Source organism: Molossus molossus, unplaced genomic scaffold (assembly GCF_014108415.1).
Source record: "Molossus molossus isolate mMolMol1 unplaced genomic scaffold, mMolMol1.p scaffold_m16_p_15, whole genome shotgun sequence".
In the NCBI taxonomy this organism is placed as follows: Eukaryota; Metazoa; Chordata; class Mammalia; order Chiroptera; family Molossidae; genus Molossus; species Molossus molossus.
Genome location: NW_023425350.1, coordinates 34,824,351 through 34,849,717, shown reverse-complemented (window position 1 = coordinate 34,849,717; position 25,367 = coordinate 34,824,351). Strand labels below are relative to the sequence as shown.

Sequence of the window (25,367 nt, the reverse complement as noted above, 5' to 3'; positions counted from 1 at the left end):
TTCTTTCATTCTATCAACCACATTATTGAAATTTCTTTTTTCTTTCTTTCTTTCTTTCTTTCTTTCTTTTTTTTGTGGTACGTGCCCTTAGTGGGAACCGAACCCGAGACTCTCTGGTCCTCAGGCCGACGCTCAACTGCTGAGCCAAACTGGCCAGGGCTACATTATTGGAATTTCTTTACTATAATTTCTTTGAGGAGGGTAAATGTGCCTCCTTCAGATGGTTCTTTAGGTTTTTCCAACTCACTCGTTAGGCAACCCTTACTGCAGCTCCAGGTTCTTTCTGTTGAGTTGTCTCCACCACCCACCACCCCTCATACCAGTGGCTCTCTTGGGCAGGATTCAACACACTTTTGTGCTGGCTTTGTAACCCATGCTCCACCACAAGTGGCCCCTGGTGCGGTAACATCTTTGCTCTGCCATCAGATCATCACAGTCTTTCCCCTTGAAGATTTCTCAGGCAGGAGTCACATTCCAGTTTACTGACTATCCCAACCACTGCCACCAAATTCCAGGAGACAAGAACCAAACTTTCTTTTTTCTTTTTTTTCACATCTTTATTGTTGGATGTAAAATGTATTACAGATGTTCCACATTTTTCCCCCACTGACCCCCTCCTCCCCACTCCCGCCCCCCCTCCCACCTTTTCCCAAACTATTGTCCGTGTCCATTGGTTATGCATATAAGTTCTTTGGTTTATCTCTTCCCACCCCCCCAACCCCTTTCCCTTTGAGGTTTGTCAGTCTAGCAATGAATTTGTGCTTCTTAATCCCTTTACCTTTTTCACCCCTTCCCCCAACCCCCTTCCCAACTGGCAACCAACAAAACGTTCTCTGTATCTATGAGAATGTTCCTGTTCTTCCTGTTCATTTTGTTTGTAGATTCCATGGTTGATAGATATGTATTCATTGCCATTTTGTTTGTTCATACATTTTATCTTTTTCTTCAAAAAGACCCTTCATCATTTCATATAATAACGGTTTGGTAGTGATGAACTCCTTTAACTTTTTCTTGTCTGGGAAAGTTTTTATATGTCCATCGATTCTAAATGACAGCTTTGCAGGATAGAGTAATTTTGGTTGTAGGTTCCTGGTTTTCATCACTCTGAATATTTCTTGCCACTCCCTTCTGGCCTGCAAAGTTTCTTTTGAGAAATCAGCTGACAGCCTAATGGGTACTCCCTTGTAGGTAACTAGCTGCCTTTCTCTTGCTGCTTTTAATATTCTCTCTTTGTCTTGAACCTTTTGCATTTTGATGATGATGTGTCTTGGTGTGGGCCTCTTGGGGTTCATCTTGTTTGGGACTCTCTGTGCTTCCTGGACTTGTATGTCTGTTTCCTTCACCAAGTTAGGAAAGTTTTCTGCCATTATTGTTTCAAACAGGTTTTCGATTTCTTGTTCTCTCTCTTCTCCTTCCAGCACCCCCAAGATGCGAATGTTGGCACCCTTGAAGTTGTCCCAGAGGCTCCTTACACTATCCTCATTTTTTTGGATTCTTTTTTCTTTTTGCTTCTGATTGGGCGTTTTTTGCTTCCTTATATTCCAAATCGATGGTTTGCTCCTTGGATTTACATACTCTATTATTGAAGCTATGTAAATTATTCTTTATTTCAGTTAAGCCTCCTTCGTTTCTAACTGTGCATCCATCATTTCTGACTGGTCCTTTTTTATGCTCTTGAGGCCCTCACTGAGTTCAATGAGCATCCTTATAAGCAGTATTTTGAACTCAGCATCTGTTAGGTTGCTTATCTCCATTTCGCTTAGTTCTTTTCTTGGGGTTTTGTTCTGTTTTTTTTCATTTGGGACCTGTTTCTTTGTATCCTCATTTTGGCTGCCTCCCTGTGTTTGTTTCTGTGTATCACTTAGTGAGAGGTATGGGGCTCGCTGAGACCCAATGCTGCTCGTTTGAAAGAATTTAGGAAAAACCTGAAGCAGGATCCAAAACCAGCCAATCCTATGGTTAAGCAAGCGGCAACAGCTTGGGTGGGCTTGAAAGTTGGGCGGGGCGGGGCCTCAGGGAATCACCAGGGCGGGGCTACCAGTGTGAGCCAGGTAGCTGGAGTCCCAGATATGGCTTCTGTCTGCTGCTCCGGGGAAGGGCTCACCAAAGTCTGGATGTAGCTGCTTTTTTTTTTTTTAATTCCGTAGTTGTAGGACTTCCATTCAGCTTGATTTCAGGCGGTTTTGGATGATGGCTGTTCTGTAGTTTAGTTGTAACTTTGATGTGGTTGTGGGAGGACGCCATACGGAGTTTACCTACGCGGCCATCTTGACCGGAAGTCCAAGAACCAAACTTTCTAAAGTCCCACCTTCTACCTTGGACACACATGCAAAACCATATCACATCCCAAGTTTCCACCCAAGTCCTCTTCTAATTATCAGTCTCCTCATGGCCTTTCTTTTCTCTCTCTCTATTTTTTTTTTTATCCTCCCTGAGGATATTTTTTTCATTTTTTTTTGTTCAGATAGAGCGGGAGGGAGAGCGAGGAAGAGAGAGAGAGAGAAACATCGACGTGAAAGGGACACATCGAGTGGCTGCCACCCGCACGACCAACCAGGGCTGGGGACAAACTGCAACTGAGGTACGTGCCCTTAGCGGGAACCGAACCCGGGTCTCTCGGGACCACAGGCCGACGCTCTAACCGCTGAGCCAAACCGGCCAGGGCCCTTTCTTTTCTCTTTAATGGCCTGGAAATAGGTCCCAAATTTAGGGTCTCAAGATCCATTTTCAGTGTTTTCCTTTGCAAGTCTGGCTTAGCCCATCTTTTGCCTCATTTTGTAAAATGAAAGTAGCTGGGTTTTTTTTGTTTTTTTTTTTTTTTTACTTATTATCATCTCAAGATTGCAACTGAAACTAAGAAGAAGAAAAAAAAAAAAAAAACCCAACATTTTATTTTAAAATCTTATTACATCCAAATATTAGTTGCTTACTGTTCTCCATAGAATTATTTTAAGCACGCATTGTTTGATACGTATGTATAATCTGCAAGGCACAGTACCGGGTCCTGTGGTGTTCCTACTTCAGCAGGAGAGATAGAACAGCAGAGAACATATAGAGTTACCAGCTCTATTAACTGTCCTTAGGATGAGCCAATATTCCCAAAATTCAGCCTAGTGTAATGATTAGGAACATAAATTCTAGAGCTAGACTGCCTGGATTTGAATCACAGCTTTTCTCTTTCTAACTGTGTCATTGTAGCCAGGTTACTTAATCACTCTGTGCTTCAGTTTTCTCGTCTGTCAAATGGAGATAAAACAGCACCTCTCTCATGGGACTATTATGAGAAATACCAGAGTTAGAGTTAGTACTTAGAACTCTATAAAGGTGTTTGTTAAATAAAGATAACAACAAACCTCTTAAATGAGGTTCTTAATTTTTCTAGTAAGTGATACCATGTGTTAAAATATATATACCACATTAAATAATTTACTGAAAATGAGCTATCGGGAATTCTACCAGAATGAGGAATTAATGAAAGCTTGCACAAATAAGCTGTGAGAAAAAAAAAAGTCTTCACAGGCCCTTGGATAAATTTCAAGTTTTATTGGAACCTCACTGGGTTGTTTTGTTTTGTTTTGTTTTTTATCCCTGAATCATTCTACCCAAATTAAAATGTCTCACAAGAGCCTATACTTTAAAATAAGAATTATGAAAAATATGGTAGAAAATAAAATTAAGTCCAGGGGACAATATACCAGAAGTCTATGCAGATGGTAACATGTCCCTATTCACTTTGACTTTTAGTTTCCCAATAACCAAAATCAAAAAGGAAACATGATCTTAAGTCATATTGTCCATCAAGCCTAAAACCAAAGTTTAAAAAAAATAAAAACTATACTAACTTATAAGAAAAAGATCCTTAATGGGCAATAAGAACCAGGAAAAGAAAAAATAGAAAAGTTTAGGACATGCCCATGCAGGGGACAATGAACACTGTCCTAAATAACATCTTCAGAGATTTCCCTTTCATTAATGCCGTTTTAGGCAGGATTTTCTTGTAATGACTCTCAATGTAAAATGATACCATACTCTTATTGCTTAGCACAACGAGAATATGGCCAGAGGTGTAAGGGATGTTTCCTAAATGTTCAGGTTTTTGAAATTCTGATTATAAATTTCTACAGAAAAAGATGGAGTATATGTCCTTTAAACTCCTCTTGCCCCATGTGGCTCCTCTCAACTGAGGTTTGACAAAAGGCGAACCTCAGACAGTTTGAGGTTATGCACGCAGACAAAGGCCTGCAGTGCTTCTGATTAACGGTAAATCCACATGCTTTAAAAATCACCTGAGCTCATGAGAAAGTAGACAGCCCTACTGTTAGAGAATACTGTTAGAGAATACTGTTAGAGGACATCAGCACATGCTTCTATTTGCCACCTTGTATTATGTAATTTTAAAGTTAACAACAAACCTGATGCTCAGGACGATCTGTAATGCTGCTTTGTTTAATTCAGAGAGGGGGTTAATAATTGGTAGCCATATCTTAGCTTAGGTAGAAACTAACAGTGAGGGAATGGAATTCTAATTCTATTACCCATCCATTCAGTTATGTGACCTTGAACAAGTCATTGTACCTTCCTGTGTCACTTTCATCATCTATAAAATAAAGAAACTGGCCCGACCAGTGTAGCTCAGTGGTTGAGCATGGACCCATGCATCAAGAAGTCACCAGTTCAATTCCTGGTCAGGGCACATGCCCAGGTTGTGGGCCTGATCCCCAGTGGTGGGCATGCAGTAGGCGGCCAATCGATGTTCTCTCTCATCGATGTTTCTATCTCTCTCTCCCTCTCCCTTCCTCTCTCTCTCTCTAAAATTCAATAAAGAAAACAATTCTTATTAATTAAAAAAATAAAGAAATTGAATGAAGTTCAGGCTCTCAGCATCAGATGATTTGTGTGTCTATGAATCAATGTCTCAGAAACTGCACTCATTAAATGCCTGTCTGTGTGCCCATCCACTTTAGAATGATTTTCTATATTGTCAGCATTTGTCAATTGTCTCTCAACAGGCTCCATTGCTCTGATTTCACCAGTTATTAAAAGGGAGCATGTCAAGCTCATTTTCCTTGTGAAATGTAAAGAAGGGATTAAAGGAGCTGTGTTTCGGGACTTGAAAGGATGTCCTTTCACACAGGTAGCTGTGCACCTTGTCTCTGGCAACCTCTGTGAAGAAGGCAGCTCAATTCTCTTGAAAGTGTGTCTTTTGGAATATCAATTATCCATGAAAGAGATGCTTCAGATTTACCCAAATGTCAAGAACCTTTCTTCTCCTACACGAGTTTTTCAGAATTAAAATGGGAGGAAAGCAGCTGTTGTCTGAAGCATGTTCTTGATCGATACCCTGTATGTAGCTCTTGCTAAATGCTGCCGAATCAGTACAGCTTTATACAACTTGTTTTCCCTCCTCCCTTCCAGCACCAAGGAAAAATTGGAGTTAAATTTAATGTTGGGACAGATGACATCGCCATCGAAGAGTCCAATGCAATCATTAACGATGGGAAATACCATGTAGTCCGTTTCACGAGGAGTGGTGGCAATGCCACCTTACAGGTGGACAGCTGGCCAGTGATCGAGCGCTATCCTGCAGGTAAGCCAGTGAATGTGTATCCGGGGAAGATTTTGTGAAGAACACAGTGGAAAACAAAGCACTGTTTTGCGTTCCTGTCACCCAATTGTGGGTTTTCTGAGAAACCATCAATTATGTATCAGACTTTAGAGTCATGTGAATGTACTGCTGTCCTAAACTGTTCTTTATTTGGTGTACAAATGGCATGTTACCGAGGAACTTGAAGGCACACGTTATCGTTTGCAAAACTTAGGACGTCAGTGAAACCAGAAAAATGCACACATAAAAGGCACAACATGTCATAGCTCTTTTTACTGGATCCTTGCATTTGAACAAAGGAAAGGCTTTGTCAAAAGTAACAGAGTTAAAATTTAAAGCTAAGGGAGGGAATATTATCACACTTTCCCCTGGAAAAAAAAAAAAAGAAGAACCAGATGATCTCTTTGGTGGTGTTATGTAGCCGAAACTCGTGGAAGGTTCAGGAGGACCGTGGGACCACCAGGGAAATAGTGAAGGGGACGGTCCATAGTACTGTAAATCAGCATTTATAAGGACATGAAAATAAATGAAATTTGTTTTCACTGTCAAATAACCATGGGGTTTCATGAGGATTCTGACACTTGTGTTAGTCATTTCAAGTCTATAAAATGAATGTGAAGCTATCATAGGGAAAATAAAAATGTTCACGCTTATAGTTAACAAGCTTTGCGAGCACGGTGCTATTGAAACAAAAGCAGTAGATTGGAAATATAAACTGGTGTTACTTGAGGTTGCATATATTCTCAATTAAAATAACATGCTGTTTTAAAGTAAAATACAAATTAAGAGTTTTATAAAGGTATTTTACTGCAATTATTATCCTCTCTACCTTTTCGTACAACAGAGGTTACTAGAAACATCAGTCTCCTTGCTCTCTGCTCCCCTTTAAGATGCAACTGTTTTCGGTTCAGTAGGAGATTTATAGTACAGTATAAAGAAAGGGTGTAAAAAGAAATTTTCATTCTGCATGATAACAGTGATTACCAAAATGTCTCTATAAAAGTATCTGTTTCTTGGAAGAAATAATTTGAGGACATAACTAATTTACTAAATAAAGATCAGTTTTTCTTAGTACTGACTCAAAGGTATGGAATCAAATGTCTTTGATGCCCTCTGGACCTTTGCTGATTTATAAAATTTTGCATCTCCAAATTTCATTCCAAACCTATTTTTATTAACTTGGTGCTTTTCAAATATTTGCTCAATTAAATGTAATTTAAAAACTACTGTATGACAAAATTTAGAAGCAAGTGCATTAATAATAACTGTCTGTTATAATACCAGCCAATAGTAGGCACTCAGTAAATATTTGCTGAATTGATATCCTGAGGAATAAGCCCAATTTTACACTATAATTATGGGAATGTATACCTTCTGTTGCCATCTATAATGAGGTAAAGGAAAGGAAGATCTGAAAGGAAAGTAACTGAAATCCGCACACAGAGTTATATAGCTTCTGATAGTCTCTGTTGCATTTACTGAAATCCTGGTAGAAATGTATTTTTTAATAACTACAGCCTCAGTGGAATCACAGCACACTAAATTGGTGAATTTCCAAAAATATGGATTGATCAATACCTCCTTATTGAGAGGAAGTTATGGCATGGGACACCCTAACAGATATAAAGTAGGATAAGGTCTAGGCCCTGCGTCTGGAATGCTGTTATCCGTAAACAGTGGACCTGAACATGGAAGATGATACATTTAACTATTATTACAGAGTGGCCATTGCCTTGTGCAGCCTAGCTTTGTTTCACCCATTGATGCTTTAAATTTAGCTTAATTTAGTATCTTTTTTACTTTCTCCACACTTTCCACACTGGTATCTTTAAGAATGCTGCTCTGGAGAATGTTAATGATGACATATCAGGGAGAGAGAAAGTCCCACTCTCAAGTTAGTTTGGGGAAAGTCTGAATTAAACTAAGTTGTAAGTGTCTGTACTGGGGCTTTATGATACTAATATGCATCAAGCATCTCAAAAATGGAAGTATGGTTAGCATTTCCCAAGCACAGACCATCAGAACCTAGTTTTCTAGTGCACTAGTGCATGTGGGTAAAGATTATATGTTTTTAAAAATTTCTAAATCTCACTATTTTATTATAGCTTATGTGATTAAATAGACCAGATATGGTGGACTGGCTATAGTTCACAAAAGTTATGATCCCTGTCTTTTTTGGGCATACTAATATCCAAATTGAATATTAGTCACTAAGATCAGACAGTATTGATTAATTCAACAAATATTTGTGTTTTTCTAGACTAATATTTGTTTAACACATATAATGTCTTATTTGCCAATTAAATGGATGCTCAGTATAAAAAAATATATAAAATATGTTTAAAAATCAGAAGCTGGCAATGTCATGATAATAAGGAGCAAATCTTTAGAAACATATTTCAGATGCAACCTTTTATATTTAGTCTTTTTACCCAACAGTAGTTTGGATAAAATTAACAAATCAAGAGTGAGCAAAGTTGCAGTTATTCTGAAGGATACAAGCAAGGGTAAAAAGCAATCTGCCCTCAAGAAAGAGCACCTGTGAGGAATTTGAGTATATACATATAAAAACTTAATGATCAATATGTAAAGAGCTCACGGGAGTCACCATCATTGTCATCAAGTATTTTATTAATCATCTGCCCTGTGTGCATTTCAGTATGATGCTGAGGTAGGAAATAAGCCATGAAAATGTCAAATACCCTTTTCTCTTGGAGCATCATCTGCAACAACACCATGAAGGCAGAATACACATTTTAAAGTGTCATCTGGATTAAAGATTTTAGAACAAAGTGATTTTATGTATGAATTCAATAGAAATGTCTAGTGTATCTCTTTTATATTGGTTTGTGGGATGACTATCTTTATTTTTAAAGATTTTTATTATTCATTAGAATAGCAGTTGGACCAAAGTCTTTACCACCAAATTCTATAATCAGAGAAGCGGGAACCAACAGACTATACTTGGTTCCCTTTAAAGTGCCTGCACAGCAAAATATAGGTAATAAGGGTTGAAATTAGTAATTAAGTATAGCACTTAACCTTCCATTATAGGGTTTGTGGTAAGTGCTTTTATATGAAGCAATTCATCTGGTAGCGACACTATACCTTTAATGAAAAGCACCTGAAGCATTGACCAGCGGTATTCCCATGTAATTGTCTGGAAGGCTTTCACAGATAAACTAATTAGTAGAGGTAGATTATATGCTCTTTTAGAGTGTATGAAATATTCCTATAACTCGACAATCTACATTTTAGAATAAATATTGAATTTTCTGAATAGCAGATCCAGTTTCTGTGCATGGAGCAAAGTACAGAAATAATATTTTGCAAACCATTTAAAGTTGAGAAAACCATTTCTTGATGCTTATCAGCTAAAGCTCTAGAATATAATGCATTATTAATCTCTGATTTCTCCCTAATTACAGTTATATAGCAAAATTTCCTCTCTCAACAAAAATAGACTTCTTATAATGTCAGTCTACAAAGCCTAATACCATCTTACTTGCTCAGACTAAAGATTGCTCCATGTAAATCACAGTTACCTTTGAGAATAAACCTTTGACTTTCTTTTTCTACTACAGTGTGCCAAAAGATGTCCTTCGTATTATATACAAGGTCAATTATTCATTTTATTCTTGTTAACACATCAACTCAACAAATATTTAAAGGATGTGTACTATGTTAAAGGAGCATGCTAGGTTTACCATCTGGTTAAAGAGAAAAGTAAAAGTGTTCAAGATTCAAAATATGTGAGAAAATATGTTGTCATTTCACATTTGGCAATTTTTGAATAAGACATACAAAGGAAAATAAGTTGTAAGGAAGAAGAGGCCATTTTGGTGTGCGGGGGTCTAGACACTTGATGGGGAAGCTGAAAGCCTTGATTTTGCTCTTGGAGGGAAGCATGCATTCGGTTTAATGGAATCGACACGAGAGATAGGGACAGAAAATATTTAGAAAGCTGTTCAACAGTCCAGGTGTCAACAAATAAAGGCTTAAAATAGGGTGTGAGAAAATTCAGAGGATGAATGTAGAATACATTAGAAGACCAGAGGAACAACTAAGTAAAAGGGGAAGAATTTCCACTTTTTAGTCTCTCTCTCTCTCTCTCTCTCTCTCTCTCTCTCTCTCTCTCTCTCTCTCCCCCTCCCTCTCTCTCATTAACTATCCAATGTTTGAATGCTGTCGTATGTCACCAGACTGCACTAGGTATGAATGAAATAGAAATCTACAGTAGGAATGAATAGAGAGGTCAAAGACATGGTTTTTGCTTGCTAAAAGTTTAGCCTGGGAGACAAAAAGGATTCAGCAAACCTATCAATGTAAGGTTAACTTCAAAATAAGTAGTACAGAGTTGAACTGCTATTACAGTGTGAAGAAAGGAGAAAGTGGTGGTCTGGAGTGGTATGATGAAGTAGATCCTCATAGGGTTGTAAAGGTCTGAAAGAAGCGGAGGAATCGCCTGAGGATAGGCTCAGCATTTGAAAGAGGGAAGGGACTTTAAAGATGTTCTATTCCAGCTCCTTCATTTTTCAAAAAATAAAATGGAATCTTGGAAAGGCTAGTCGATTTGATCAAGATCCCTATGCTAGTTGGGGACTCTTGTCATCTGTCTGTGCACCTCACTTTATGCTGTCTGGGAGACATAAACCAAAATGAAGAGAGATGATTATATATAATCTTCAACAGAGCAAAGTACAGTTTTTATAACTGAAGGTTATGACTTACATGATTGGTAATAGCTGCATATTTTAGTCCATGTCACAGCCTACCACTGCTGACCCACACAGACACACACACACACACACACACACACACACATACCACAACTATCTAAGTGTTAAAAATAATAACATATGGAATAAGAATAATCTTCTTATAAAAATCATACTTGTTATTAAATTTTTGAATATGTACCACTACTTAGTAGGCACTGATTAATTTTGGACCTCACGGTAAATATTTGATTTGCAAATTAAGTGAACCATTATGAATCATTACCATTTTACTGTTCCTACAGCATTCAACCTTCAGGTTGGCAGTATTTATTCATCTATATTCATTTCTCAATAACATCACATGAAACTTAGTTGATTTCAGTAGCCAGGAGAGGCACGAGTCATTAGAGGAGTCAGGTATTAAAGTCCTTAAGAATTACTTGGGAGAAAAACTATATCTAAATAGAAGACTTGTCCCATGTCTTGGTTAAAGGTATAGATATGGGAAATGTTTGACCAAATTTCATTTCCCTCCTGTAAAGGTTAAGGCACTGCAAATATAACTCTCATGTGGAAACTGATAAACCATTCAGAAGATTTGAATATTTTTTAAAATAAATAAATTACCAATTTTGGGTAGACCCAACAGAAGACATGATAATCAGTACTTGACACATAGTAAGGTACTTAATAAATAATTGTTGAGTAAATCCAGTTTGCTCTTCCAAATTCTATGTTAAAACATTGTCTGTTGCTGCCTGGATGGGTGGCTCAGTTGGTTGGAGTGTCATCTTGTGCAGCAGAAGGTTGCAGGTTCCATTCCTAGTCAGGACACATACTTACGTGGTGAGTTCGATCCCCAGTCAGACAGCATAGAGGAGGCAACCTATCAGTCTCGCTCTCTCTCTCCCTTCTCCTTTCCTCTCACTCTCAAATCAATTAAAAAATATATTCTTGGTTGAGGATCTTTTTAAAAAGCATTGCCTATTGTGGGTAGATTTAGCCAAAATACACTTAAGTGCATGGTTGAATGTATAAATGTTTGGCTTTTATTTGACATAGTTAAATGTTTACTAATTCAAATTTTCCAAGGAAAGCTTACATACTTGAGAAATCTGAAGCCTCACACACTAGAGCTGTGTTATATAGAACTAGCAGCTAAAACTCAGACAGTTCTGTTGGTAATTATCTTCTTTCGTGGTGTTCAGAGTTTCTGGGAGTTTGGGGGCTTTTCTTAATAATGAAGCATAATGAACTTTTTATTGAATAGTATATTACATGCATCTGCCCAAAGTGCTTAGCTTCAGAAAAGTTGTATCTAGGGAAATGGAAAGAAATGGTATATTCTAAGACTTCTCACTCATTCTTAAGTATTTTCAATGTCCTGCATATTTTATTTTTAATATCAAAGAGTTTTTACCATTACTGTAAGGGAACCACAGTAGGAATTTTAATGTCCTTTTAAAAATAAAATGGATAACAAGAAAGAGAGAGAGTTTCTTTGATGGTTTGGTGGGCTTTAGTATCAGACTACACAGGCTGGAAAATAGAGATAATACAGATATTTTCCAAGAGATTATTCTTCATAGTACAACAAAGTTAAGGGGATTATATCAGCAAGGTTACAGAGTCCATCCCTTCAATCAATGTTTTGTAGATTGAACGTAAATTACCTTTTTAGTTTCATTCTTATTGTGTATTTATGGTAATGTTTTTAATGTCCCAGGAATCCTGTCAGACCTATCAATGACTTCCACAGAGTTATCTTGTGCTGAGGCTAAAAAATCTGCTTCCCATCAATATTCTACCCTATAGCATTTGGGTCAGATCTTACAGGACCAAATTAATCATTGTATGGAAGACAGATAATTCTGAAAACTCAATTCATCCTAGCAGGCTATTTCTTTCTATTTTCAGAACATGCACATTCTTTTCTCTTTTTGTCTGTATTGATGTTAGAATGAGAGAGGAAGGGAGAAAGAGTAGAACCATCAATGAGAGAGAACATCGACTGACCGCCTCCTGCATGCCCCCACTGGAGATCAGACCCACAACCCGGTCATGTGCCCTGACCGGGAATCGAACCGGCAACCTCTTGGTGCAGGGGTTGACGCTCAACCACTGAGACACACCAGCCAGGCAGAACATGCACATTCCTTACCCTAAAAAATGAATGTATTATTGAATGCTTATTGCTGACAACAGAAATAATACAAAAAATTTGTTTCTTTAGATATGTGTTGGGTATGTACTATTTGGATACCATTGTGAATGATATAATGACATAAAGTGATACCTCGGTTCTCGAACGCCTCGGATTTCGACCAAATCGGTATTCGACCAGGAGATTCGAGAAACTTTTGTCTTGGAATCCGAACAAATATTTGGAACTCGAACTTCCGAGATGAGCCGAGATGAGCCGAGTTGAGCCGAATGGCGTTCATTCGGCCCAGCGCGCCTTGCTGCGTCATCAGTGTGAGTGCAGAGAGAGAGTCACGCTTTGTGGAGAGAGTCACGCTTTACACTGAATTTAACCCTTAGACATACTGTACACTTTTATTTCTTGTTGAGACTTATGTTTTTCTACATATTATATACAAATTAAGCCAGTAAATAGGCATTTTCTGGGGCTTGGAACGAATTAATCCAGTTTCCATTATTTCCTATTGGTTTCATTGCTTCGGTTCTCGAACAATTTGGTTCTCGACCGTCCTCCTGGAACAAATTATGTTCGAGAACCGAGGTATCACTGTATAAGTCAAAGCTCTTCTCCCCCTATTTCTCCTACTACTTTTTGCTTCTCACTTAAGTCAATCTAATTTGCAACTGAATCAACAGAATGGGGTGACTTCATAACTGCATCAGAAACATAGAGTTCAATAAAGCAAGAGGGCAACCTATCAGTTCTCTATGCATTTAAAACTAAACTTAATTCAAAAGCTCATCAAAAGATTCAATTAAATATATTTTGAAACACTTAACAAATAATAAACTTGCTTTATTTCAAAAGTATAATTTATGAACAAGCTCTAGCTTTTCCCTTGAGGTGGAAATTTAAAGAAAATATGCTTTTTACCAGTATTCATTTGCCCGATTTTTACTGTGACAGTTTCTCAGATTCTAGCACTTAGAAACCAACACATCAAACTAAATTAAGAGATATTTGTTCACTCATTATGTTCAAGGTATTTTGCTAAGTATATTATGTGCTGTAATATACAAATAGCATCCTTCTCCATGATTTCCAGAAGAACCCCTCCCTATATCTTTTAGTTTCTTGTTATTGTTTCCAATGTACAATTTGTTTGTGACGCAAATATTTTTATCTTAATAAGAGATGTATTGATCCCACTCCTGAAAAATATTTGTTTTAAACTATCATAACTTTAAGTAACGACAGTTAAAAATATTGACTAAGTAATTGGCTTTGAGGACTTTTTTCCAAAGATATTGATAATCATTTTAATGAATTGACCTACTCTTTCCAAACAATAAATTACTCATGTCAGATACAAAAAACTAGTTGTCACTACAAATGCCAAATTTAATATTTGGTAGGTGAGGCAGGGAAAAGGGGTTTTAAGGAGCTAAAGATTAAAGGTCAAGGAAATTTCGTTTGTAATGATGTTAGGCTTTTAGGGACTTCACCTGTGTTTTGCAAGTGTTTGGTTGATTTTGATAGGTTTATAGTTTCATAACAATGCTTTTATAGTGTGATTATTATCCAAAAGTATATGTCTTGTATCATGTAATTTAAAATTACCCAAGTTCAATAGAAAGAAAGTTATGTTCCCAACTCAATGATGAGACTTTCTCTTAATACTTTTTCAATCACCCCTTATTTTCTCAATAGCTGTTTATTAAATTTCCTTGGATACTTTATATGCTTTTATGGCAATACAGATAACAAATAGTGTTTTTGTGTATGATTAAGCAATTAAAAAAATTCTGCTATGAGAGGAAAACCCTTTACTTTTTTATGTCATCATTTGAATGCCAACTATGAGCAAGGCTCATACATTACATATTGTTTTCTTTTGTCCATTGTCTACTTACTTATAAGCTCAGGAATAAGTTGGTATTAAATGATACTTTACTTCTAGTGAACAATGACAGTGTGTTTAAGAGACAGCAGGATAGCATAAAGGTTAAATTTCATACACTGGTGTTGAGGCCCTATGTGAAATACAAAAATTATGTAACTATTTTCAGTTTTAGATATTAATTAGATGCATTTTTCTTAACCTCCTTTGAATCTCTGCTTCTATAAGATACTGCGAAAGTAGGACATCTTATCTTTAGAAAATATACATATATCTGCATGTACACTCAAACATTTGGGTTTGATTTTTGGGAACTGTATCCCAACACTCTTGTGGCCCATTTACTGAGAATTCAGAACTTTTGATCTTGAGGATGTTGACATTTTGGAGGGGAAGATCAGTTTAATGAACACGTGAGGAGGAATCTCCTTCTGCCTAAACGAGGCATGGTTCCGGTACAATACAGCTGCCCTTTATTTACTTTCTAATAACAACACTCTGCTAACCAGTGATGTAGCTGTCTAGATGTAACCTGTTAGCTCAGGTAAAACTATTTTTCTTTAATAGAACAAGTCCCATTTCTGTACTTTCAATTTCAGACAATTGTTCTCTCAAATATGCTTACAAGAATGTCATTATTCTTCCAATAAATGTATTTTGAGTACTGATAATATGCTTTATATAATTCTAGCATTGGTACATTGCATACTATATATCCTCACAATAAAAGTGTAGTGTTTGAGGGTCTCAATTGAATAGGTCTATTGGTAAATCATCTGGGGATTGTGAAGTCTGATAGCATAATAACGGTGTCCAAGGTTCTTATGACAAAAGTGACTAATAATTTGACATCTTTAAAATTTACTACTTTTGCCCTGGCCGGTTTGGCTCAGCGGTTAGAGCATCGGACTGCGGACCGGAGAGTCCCGGGTTCGGTTCCCGCTAAGGGCATGTGCCTTGGTTAAAGTTTGTCCCCGGCCCTGGTTGGGGTCATGTGGGTGGTAACCACTCGATGTGTCTCTCTCACATCGATGTTTCTCTCTCTCTCTTCCTCCCTCTCTCCCTCCCACTCTATCTGAAGATAAATGCAAAAAAATGTCCTCGGGTGAGGATAAAAAAAATAAATAAATAAAATTTACTACTTTTTATTATTATGAGGACAATTTTCATAAGCTCTTTGTATGTATAGAGGAAACTTTAAAACTTATAGAGGAGGAGAAATTCTTTTTCTCCCCACTTACTAGATAATTTTTCACCTTCTTTCCATTACTTTTTAATATTTATACTTTATTCTCTTATGTATGTACTTAACTCATTCCAGGAGAATACTGATAATCCACCTCTCTCTTTACACACAAAAAATAAATCTTTAACATAAAACATGTTATAACTACTGATGGACACTTGGGCTGTTTTTATATCTTAGTTATTGTAAATAGTGCTGTGTTTCAGGCTTCTTAGGATATATTCCTAGAAGTGGGATCATAGGTCAAATGGCAGTTCCATTTTTAGTCTTTTGAGGAAACTCCATATTGTTTTCCCATAGTAGCTGCACCAATCTGCATTCCCACCAGCAGTGTACTAGGGTGTACTTTTCTCCACATCCTCGCCAGCACTTGTTTGTTGATTTGTTGATGGTAGCCATTCTGGTAGGTGTGAGGTGATACCTCATAGTCATTTTGATTTTCATCTCTCTCATGATTAGTGACACTAAACATTTTTTAATATATCTCTTGGGCATTTGTATGTTGTCTTTGGAGAAATGTCTATTCAAGTCCTCTGACCATTTTTTTAAAAGCTGTGGTACATTTACACAATGGAATAATATGCAGCTGTGAAAAAGGAGGATTTCTTACCCTTTGAGACAGCATGGAGGGACCTGGAGAGTATTACGCTAAGCAAAATAAGCCAGTCAGAGAAAGATAAGTATCACATGATCTCACTTATTTGTGGAATATAATGAACAAAATAAACTGATGAACAAAATAGATCGAGAAATATGGAAGTTAGGGAACAGACTGACAAACCTCAGAGCAAAGTGGGGATGAGGAGAGATAAACCAAAGAACTTATGTGCATATGTGCATAATCAATGGGCACAGACAATAGTTTAGTGAAGGTAGGGGCAGAGTACAAGAACGGGAGGGGTCAATGGGGGGAAAAAGGAAGGGACGTCTGTAATATTTCAACCATAAAGATACATTTTAAAAAATGTTATAACTGCCCTGGCCGGTTTGGCTCAGCAGTTGGAGTGTCGGACCAGAGAGTCCGGGGTTTGGTTCCCTCTGGGGGCTCGTACCAAAAAAAAAAGTGTTATAATTAATTATTTTAGAAAAATACAGGCCAATATATATTCAAGTTTCTCTGTGTTATGAACTACCTGAAATGTGCTACACAAATACATTTTGGGCACTATCAAATTTCATAATAGAAAACAAATTAGGGCAAGTGTTGACAAACTTTTACTATAAAAGGCCAGATAATAAATATTTTCAGCTTTGTGGGCCACATGATCTCTGTCACCATTACTCAACTCTGCCATTATAACTCAAAAACAGCAATACATAATAAGTACATGAATGAGTGTGACTGTGTTCCCATAAATCTTTATTTACAAAAGTAGATAGAGGGACATGTTTGACCTCTAAGCCATAGTTTATTGACCCTGATATAAAAACATGACAGAAGGGCACAGAAACTGATCTGAAAGAGCTTCTACTGGCCAGAGCTACAGCAATTTGAGCCACAAAATAAATAGATATCATTGGATTATAACCCAAATAATAAAATAAATATCAATGAGTACATACTGATATTAATAAGTAATCGAATAGACATGTGGATGATAAATTTGTGGAGTAGTAAGGACAGTTCTTTCTTACAGAAGAATTCAAATTAACAAATGTAGAAGGATGACAGAAGTAGACGTCCAGCATTAGAACTTAAAAGTGGTAAGTTTCGAAGGCACTGTATGTGCTAAAATTAGTGGATAGAAGTTTGAATAGAGACTAGTAATTTATGTAATCTAAAAGTAATCCAACCAAGGTGAACATATAAACTTTCTGCAGAGAATCTCAGCAGACCACCTTAACTAAGTGATCAAATTAAACATCACCAATAATAAGTACTGACTTGTGTATCTGCTGATATGATGCACTGAGAAAGGTGCTTCATTTCTTTCATATTGTTGGTATTCTCCATAAAATGCATGACCTCAGTCTAATAATGAAAAATATAATATAGGAAAATGGATTGGATAGTAGTTAAAACTGGTAAAACATAATGTCTGTACTGCAGTTAATAATATAGTACCGATGTTAATTTTGTGGTGCTGATGATTGTCCAGTAGTTATTTAAGAAGTTAATAGTGGGGGGAGATGGGTGAAAGGCATGTGGAACTTTCATTACTGCCTTTTACAACTTTTCTGTAAGTTAATATTTTTTAAATAAAATAAATTAATTATTTTTATCTAAAAATACCTTTTGATCAGTTCTATATATTATAAAAATTCCAGAAAAAAAGAGATTTGAAATAATAAAACTTCTTGTTTTTTTTTTTTAAATCCTCACCCGAGGACACTTTTCCACTTTTTGTACAGATAGAGTGGGAGGGAGAGAGAGGAAGAGAGAGAGAGAGAGAAACATCGATGTGAAAGGGACACATCGAGTGGCTGCCACCCGCACGACCAACCAGGGCCGGGGACAAACTGCAACCGAAGTACGTGCCCTCAGCGGGAACCGAACCCGGGTCTCTCCGGACCGCAGGCTGATGCTCTAACCGCTGAGCCAAACCGGCCAGGGCAAACTTCTTGTTTTTATAGACCTGGTAAGTTAAGGGTAATTGCGAATAAATTATATATTAACATGTTCATATGCTTCTTAGAAAAGTTTGTTTATTCTTAAGGAATATAAACCTAGTTTCTGTAACAATTCAAAGGTATAACCTAATCTAATAGTTAGTCTTAATTAAGACAGATTGACATAATAAATGTGAAAACCTTTTGATGTATGATGCCTTTAAATAGGCCATGTATTAAAATTTAAATTATGATGATGAATATTTTCTGTCAAATATAGCCTCATGGGTTGAGTAGTTCTCAAAAATTTTCATGTTAAACATTTTAAAGTCTGTTTTGTTCTTAGCCTTATGAATTTGACTGCAATAAAAACAGCTGAGGTTCCCATAACCCCCACCCTGGAAATTTGAGACTGAATTTCTTCACGTTAAGTATTAGTGAAGTAACTTTTCATCTTGGGCATATTATTTATAATGGGACCCTAATATTGAAAATGTCTGTTGAGAATCTGAAAGAGCACATCCCTAACTTAAGTCTGACTAGACATTACCATTTGCATTTCCAATGCAACTATTTTAGCTGGATTTATGAGATATAAAACTAGGCAGAATAGAGGAACATTTAGCTTCATTTTTCTAGATAGTGTCAACTAATTGATAGCGTGCCATAATAAGTTTTGTCACCTTTGAGGGAGCATTTTAAAAGTTCACGTAGAGTCATCCGTTTTCTCACTTATTATTTTTATTACTCAGTTTGGCAGAGGAGGCGGATGTGTACTTTCTGGTTAGAGAAGAAACAAACAAAATGAAGCTTTTTAAATGCAAATGTTTGCTTTGCTGAAATGAAAGGCAGGATGGTCACAATCACAGTAGAAAACAGAACTGGGAACAATTAGATGAGGCCTGTGCTTGATGGAATTAGAGCTCAAATAGAAGGTTAACTTCACTGGACTGCTTGAGTAAAGGAGTTGGTGCTGCACAGGGATTGGGGTAAAGAAGTAACAGAAATCATGTGAAATTCAGGCATTCGCTGAGCCCATTTGAATTTCTAATTTGTAGGGTCTGGTATCAGCAACAGTGAGTGAGACAGGCACCCTGTTCTAGGCACTCCATACTGGGAACTGTGATAGTTATGTTACATACATTCTCTCATCAAATTTTATAAGGTGGCTTCTATTAGCTTTTTTTTTTTTAAATTGATTTTTAGAGAGGAAAAGAGAGAAAGAGAAACATGGATGAGAGAACATTGATTGGCAGCCTCCTGCATGCCCCCCACTGGGGATCAGGCCCACAACTTGGGCATATGCCCTGACTGGGAATCGAACCAGTGACCTCTTGGTGAATGGGTTGATGCTCAACCAGTTAGCCACACTGGCTGGGCATATTAGCTTCTTTTGATAGAAGACTAAACAACCATAGAGAGATAAGGTTACTTGCCAAAGTCACACATCCCAAAGCTCACTCCAGGGCTCTGAAGTATTATGCATTGTTGCCTATACTATTTATTCTTACTACTTCTAAGAAAAAAATTAGAAAAGCTTCTTCTTGGTCCCTACCAGGTTGCAGGATAGCTAAACCTTTGTTGTATTTAGGTACTGATAGCAATGGTTATGACTTCTGTTCAGATCTCTGAGGGCCATTCAAGGGTCCCTTGGGATTTGTAGTGTGCACATAATGATGTCATTTCCCACCACTAGTTCTTTTTTATGTTGTTCTTCTGGTAATTCTTTATCCATATAAAGAAATGAGTGCCACATCCAACTGGTATACCCCTCTTAAACACGAAAATCGCAATAGGAAAATATAGTCCACACATCAAATGACCAAACTTCAAACGTATGCTACGACAACACAAGATTAAAGGTGGGAGAGGGTGGAGGTTAAGAGAGAAGGCTCAGGAGTCAGACTTCCTGGGTTCAAATGTCAGTTCCAACACTTTGCAGATATGTGACCTCTGGCCTACTTTTTTTTAACTACTTTGTACTTAAGTTTTCTTGTCTATAAAATGGGTTCATGGTAGTAACTTACTTCATAGGGTTTTTGAAGTCTCAATGAGTTCTTAATTTAAAAATACTTAGTAATTGGTAAAAACTCGCTAAATAGTAACTACTTGATAAATATTAGCTCCACTATCACTAAGCAAAGTAGTTTGGGTTTGCAAGCCTGCAGTTGGAATAGTTACCAACTTCCCCATATCAGTGTGTAGTGTGTATTTCCTTCTGGGAACAAATCCATCCTCTTTTGGCTATCAGACATGGAGATAAACCTTTCCAGAAACTTCAGACATAGAACTGCCTCACCCCTTCCTGCCATCCAACCCCACCCTGACCCAGGACACTGTAGAGACATATCTAGCAAGGACAGGGTAGAAATCAAATGAGTGGCACAGAAAATATGTTCTGTATACATTTAGAGAAAAGAGTAGTGTTTGGTGATCAGGGAAGACATCAGGAAGGACTGGAATGTGGGCTGGGTATTGGAGAATCCTTTGAATTTAGTAAGTGAGTATTAGGGAGACCATGATAGCTGGTGGACAGGCCACCGCGTATAGTTATGCAGTTTGGGTAGTTGTATGCTTTGCACCAGTATCCCATCAGAGGGGGTGGACTCAAAGCTGGAATCCTGTCTGTAAGAAAGAGCTGTCTTTTCCTTCTCACCAAGTACCTTGAGCTTCCAGCCCTTCTGTCTGGGCTCTAACCATCAGGAGCGTCTCTATTTTCAATTCCCTATAATTTTACTCTATAACTAGGAAACCATAAAATTTATCATTCAAATAGGCGTAATTCTGAGAGAGAGAAAAAGCACTATTAAATCACTCCAGCATATCAGACACAACCAACACTGTCCCAGGTCATTCAGAGCATTTGTAACTTTATATGTAAGCTGCCAGGGATTACGTAGACTTTTACCTGGAGCAACTAGAATCAGCCTAAATTAGTCATTATGTTAAGTGGCTGAGTTTATTCCTGTTCAGATGGGGAAGCTGAATATATTGATTAGAGAAAGGCTCTGAACTTAATTAGAAAAATAATATTAACCAGATCTGAAATGTTTACTTTTCTTCTTATTCTTCTAAAAGTATTTAAAATTATCACTAAATCTTTATTCACTCATAAATCTTGTACTTAATTTCCTCTTGTGCTTAATCAAGTCACATGTATCTTAAATTACGTTTATTTTGGTTCGAAATAGGTTTTATTAAACTTTCTGACTAAAGATATTTCTCTCAAATATTCATTTTTTTTTCTGAATTAGAAAACACTGAGTAAAGATAAGCAACTAAAAACGGGAAGAAAGTATCAGAAAATGAATAATTGTTTTAAAGTGCTAACCCAGGTCTTAAACCTATCTATTTCTCTCACACATTAAGATCCACCGTTTACTTTGAGTCCTAACGGAGTCCAAAAGTCTCGACTACCCTTTAATTCATCAGTGAGCATTTGTTAAGACCCATCCACTTCAGGGTTGTCCTATGGTGTGTTAATCCTGGCTGGAAACACAGGGAAGCAAAAGACACTGTCTTTGTCCCCAAGAGTTTAAGGTGTAACTTGAGAGGAAAGATAAACCAGTTAGTGAAGTATGAAAGTTGCGGAAAATACAAAATTACATAGCTCAAAATATAAATACAAGAACTAGAAGAGATATGAAGTAGAGGGAAGAGATATGTTTAGTGCTGGAAAGAAGTGAAGGCTGAGCCTGGTCTAGATGGGACGTGTAGGTATATATATTGGTGACAGTGAATTCCAGGCAGGAGCAAGAATGAACCCAAGAACAGAGATGGTTATAAATTCCAAAAAGAGCACCAAAAACTGTCTTGCTTTTTGTGATGGGATATTCTATTTAGTCAACAATCCTATAATTTAATTAACAATCCTGTGATGATGACTGAAGCCGAGAGAGTAATTAAGGAAGGAGGATCAGAACTACTGTGTTCCAGAATTTGTGGGTTTCTAAGGGATATCTATACTATGACAGGAGAATGTTTTCTTTGGGAGCCTCAGATTCTCTGAGACTTAGCAGCATCATGTAGATTTTCAGTTTGAATTGATCTGGGCATTTGAGAGAAGTCGAGCACAGTTGCTGAGGCTATGATGACAAGATGAAATTAACAGTGTCCACCTGGACAAAACTCAGGTAACTGCTATTGGTGGTGTGTGCCTGTTTAATTTTAATAAATTCTGGATGAATAAGTAGTGATGAGCACAGCTGAGTTTCATTTGTACAAAAATGTGTATTTCTGATTGCAACCAAATTCTAACTCTAAACAAATTTGAAGTCCCCAAACCATTTTACCCTCTTAAACTCCTAACTTGTGGCATTAACATAATTCAACTTATTACCCACATATATCAAAATGCTTCTTGTTATTTCGCCAACATACACAATGGGTCCAATAACAGGCACTCATCTCTATGAATTCTTTCTTCAGATAGTCCCTAGTTTCTGTCACTTTCTCTCTGTGCTGACATTATTCTAGTGATGTAAAGACTTTATTACATCTGGGCCTCTTTTCCTATTGTCAGGTATAAACCATCTATATTCCTCTTCAGTCCCCATTATTTTATTTCATTTGTTATATACAGTATATAGCTAAAATATTTATCTTTATGAAATTGCTTTTATTATATCTCTTTCTGCCCCTCAATTTTTCAGTGTCTCCACAAAGTCAACTATAGAAGGAATAGAATTCCTATGGATGAAGAGAGTAGTAGGTTTCAATGACCTCCTCTCAGGTCTGGTCTGATATTTTACATTTTAAAATCTTATTTTTCTAATTTTATTTCTTTTTATTTCTACATATATATAATTTTTTTAAAATTTGATTTTCCTGATTTACATTTTTCTAAGTACTGTGCTATCAATTTTTTGCCCTTGCAGTAGGAAACCTAGGATCATTATAGGTGTTTATTTTTGCACTATATTTGTCATTTCAGTTTCATACTTTGAATGTTACTGTTATTTGTTCCTATAAAATAACATAAAAGACATTAAGTTGGAAAGCTAAACATAATGATTAAAGGCAACTAGGGGCCCAAACAGTGTGGCACAGTGGTTGAGCATTGACCCATGCTCCAAGAGGTCGCCAGTTCAATTCTTGGTCAGGGCACATGCCCAGGAGGTGGCCAATCAATGTTCTCTTTTGTCAATATCTCTATCCCTCACCCCCCCCTTCCTTTTTTTCTAACATCAATAAAGAAAAAAATTTTTTTTAAATAATTAGGGTATTTTAATGTATAGACAAATAAAAACTAGAACGTTCCTTGTATTTGCCCATAATGTGTAATAATGTTTTTTCTTTACTTTTACATTTCCTTTAAAAAGGAAATAACATGAACAAGAGTAGTTTTATGAGATAATGCACTTCAATTCTTAATGAGTTGTGGTACCTTTTGGATTCTCCTCTAATTCTGAGGGGCTTGAGAGACCAATCTGTCACGGCTCAAGACTGCCAAACCCAGTCTGCACTGGTTGGGAATTGGACTGAGGCCTTTTTTATTTCTCTGAGTCTGTGAGTTCGTGTCATCTATAAAAACAATAGTAGTTCTCATATATTTAAAACTGGTTATCTACCTGAAACTGTTCCTGGGTGCTTTACACACATTACATCTTATTCTTAAAAATAATCTCATAAAGTATCCCTAGTTTACAGATATGATGCGACTTAGATTCAGTAACATGCTCTTGAGTCCATTACTACTGAGATTTGAACTTGGGCTTTCCAACTCCCATAAAATCAAATAGGCTTGATTATCTCTTTTCATAAATTGTAATAGTCTTATAGTTTAAGTATTTAGAAAACCAAGATTTCTCAGATTTCAGTCTGGAAACTTTTTCTCTTGGAGCTAGTAGAAGGAGCATTTTTATTTTGGGGAGGGAATGGAAGATAGAATCAGTGAGTCTGAAGCATGGGACCAGAGGCTGGGAGTGTAAGGTAGGCCTGATAAATATTCCAAAGTAAAGAGATTTGATATGATAAAGGAGAAAGAATAGTGGAAAAAACAACTGCTCAAGACATTAATTTAGTCAGTAATTTATTCAAAAGTATTTCTTTGTACCTGGCACTATGTTAGGCATACAGTGGTGATCAGAAACAAACACAATCCCTGCTCTCATGGAACTTACACTCTATTGGAGAAAATACATTATTTCAAAAAATGTGGCTAAAGTGTACAGATTAAGTCAGAAGTGGCCAGAATGAATGAATGGAGCTAAGGTAGGAGGGATACTGCAGTCCAGGAGTTTCTTGGATGACAACATGGGAACTGGAGATAGAAGGACATTGATGTTGAAGATGACGGCTCTTCCTGAGGGTGCAGGCCACAGGAACAGTACAAAGACAAACACAAAGCTTTTACACTCTCTCCTACCAAGCATTTTCCCAAGCACAAAGCATAGTGAAGTCTGGCTGAGTAGATGGAAGGAGTGAAGTGCTGTCTAATTTCTCAGGAAAGACAGGGGACCTTGAGATGATGGCATTCATGTAGAGCTCGAGTCTCTCTATTCAGCACACACTGGTGCGGTCCTGTTGCCAGGCTGTCCATCGCCCCTGGGCTCTCCTCCCAGGGCAGGCTCTTGCCCCTACTGCGGGGGGCTTCACAGAGGCATCCCGCGTGGAAGCTGGGCTTGGAGCTGGCATCATTCCTCCGTGATAAGCACCATGAGAGAAAGAGTACGGAGTAAGATGCTCTTCCAGTTTTGAGCAGATGAGAATATTCCAAATTCATTGTGATAGTTGCTATTTTGATGTTGTTGCCATGACTTGTTTAGCAAGCCCTCCCAAACTAACTGTGGTCTCACAGAATCTTTTTATTTTTGTTTTTTATGTTTCTTTACAAATATTTCTCAGGCAACTCCTAGAAATAGATATTTGTGTAAATAATATAAGCTTATACTTAGAATTTGTTTTTAGAGTTTTGGAAGTGGGCACAGTGAACTTTTTGTGATTTCACAATAGTTACCACACTGAAGAAAACATTAGCATATCTCAATAAGAGAATCTCACCTTATTGAATAATTAACATAAATAAGGATTTATTTTATGCAGCTTGTTTTCCTAAAGTTAAATTAGAAATCTAACACTAACACTAAATTTTAATAGTACTGCACTTACCTGTTTTAATGAAGCTGTAGGGGGCCACCAAGTAAAGAGAATGGTAGTATTACATAGTTGTTTTTAGCTTTAGAAATTTCATTTAATAATAT

The 25,367-nt window shown here is 37.0% G+C and overlaps 1 protein-coding gene across 19 annotated transcripts in view; it reads left to right on the top strand.

Annotated features, from left to right (window-relative positions):
- NRXN1 (neurexin 1) overlaps window positions 1-25,367 on the top strand; it is a 1,071,251-nt gene that overhangs the window by 897,243 nt on the left and 148,641 nt on the right. For all 19 annotated transcript variants that reach the window (XM_036262501.1, XM_036262500.1, XM_036262498.1 and 16 more), the window contains one exon: window positions 5,416-5,587. In XM_036262501.1, coding sequence (XP_036118394.1) covers window positions 5,416-5,587 — 172 coding nt within the window. The remainder of the gene's footprint in view (window positions 1-5,415; window positions 5,588-25,367) is intronic.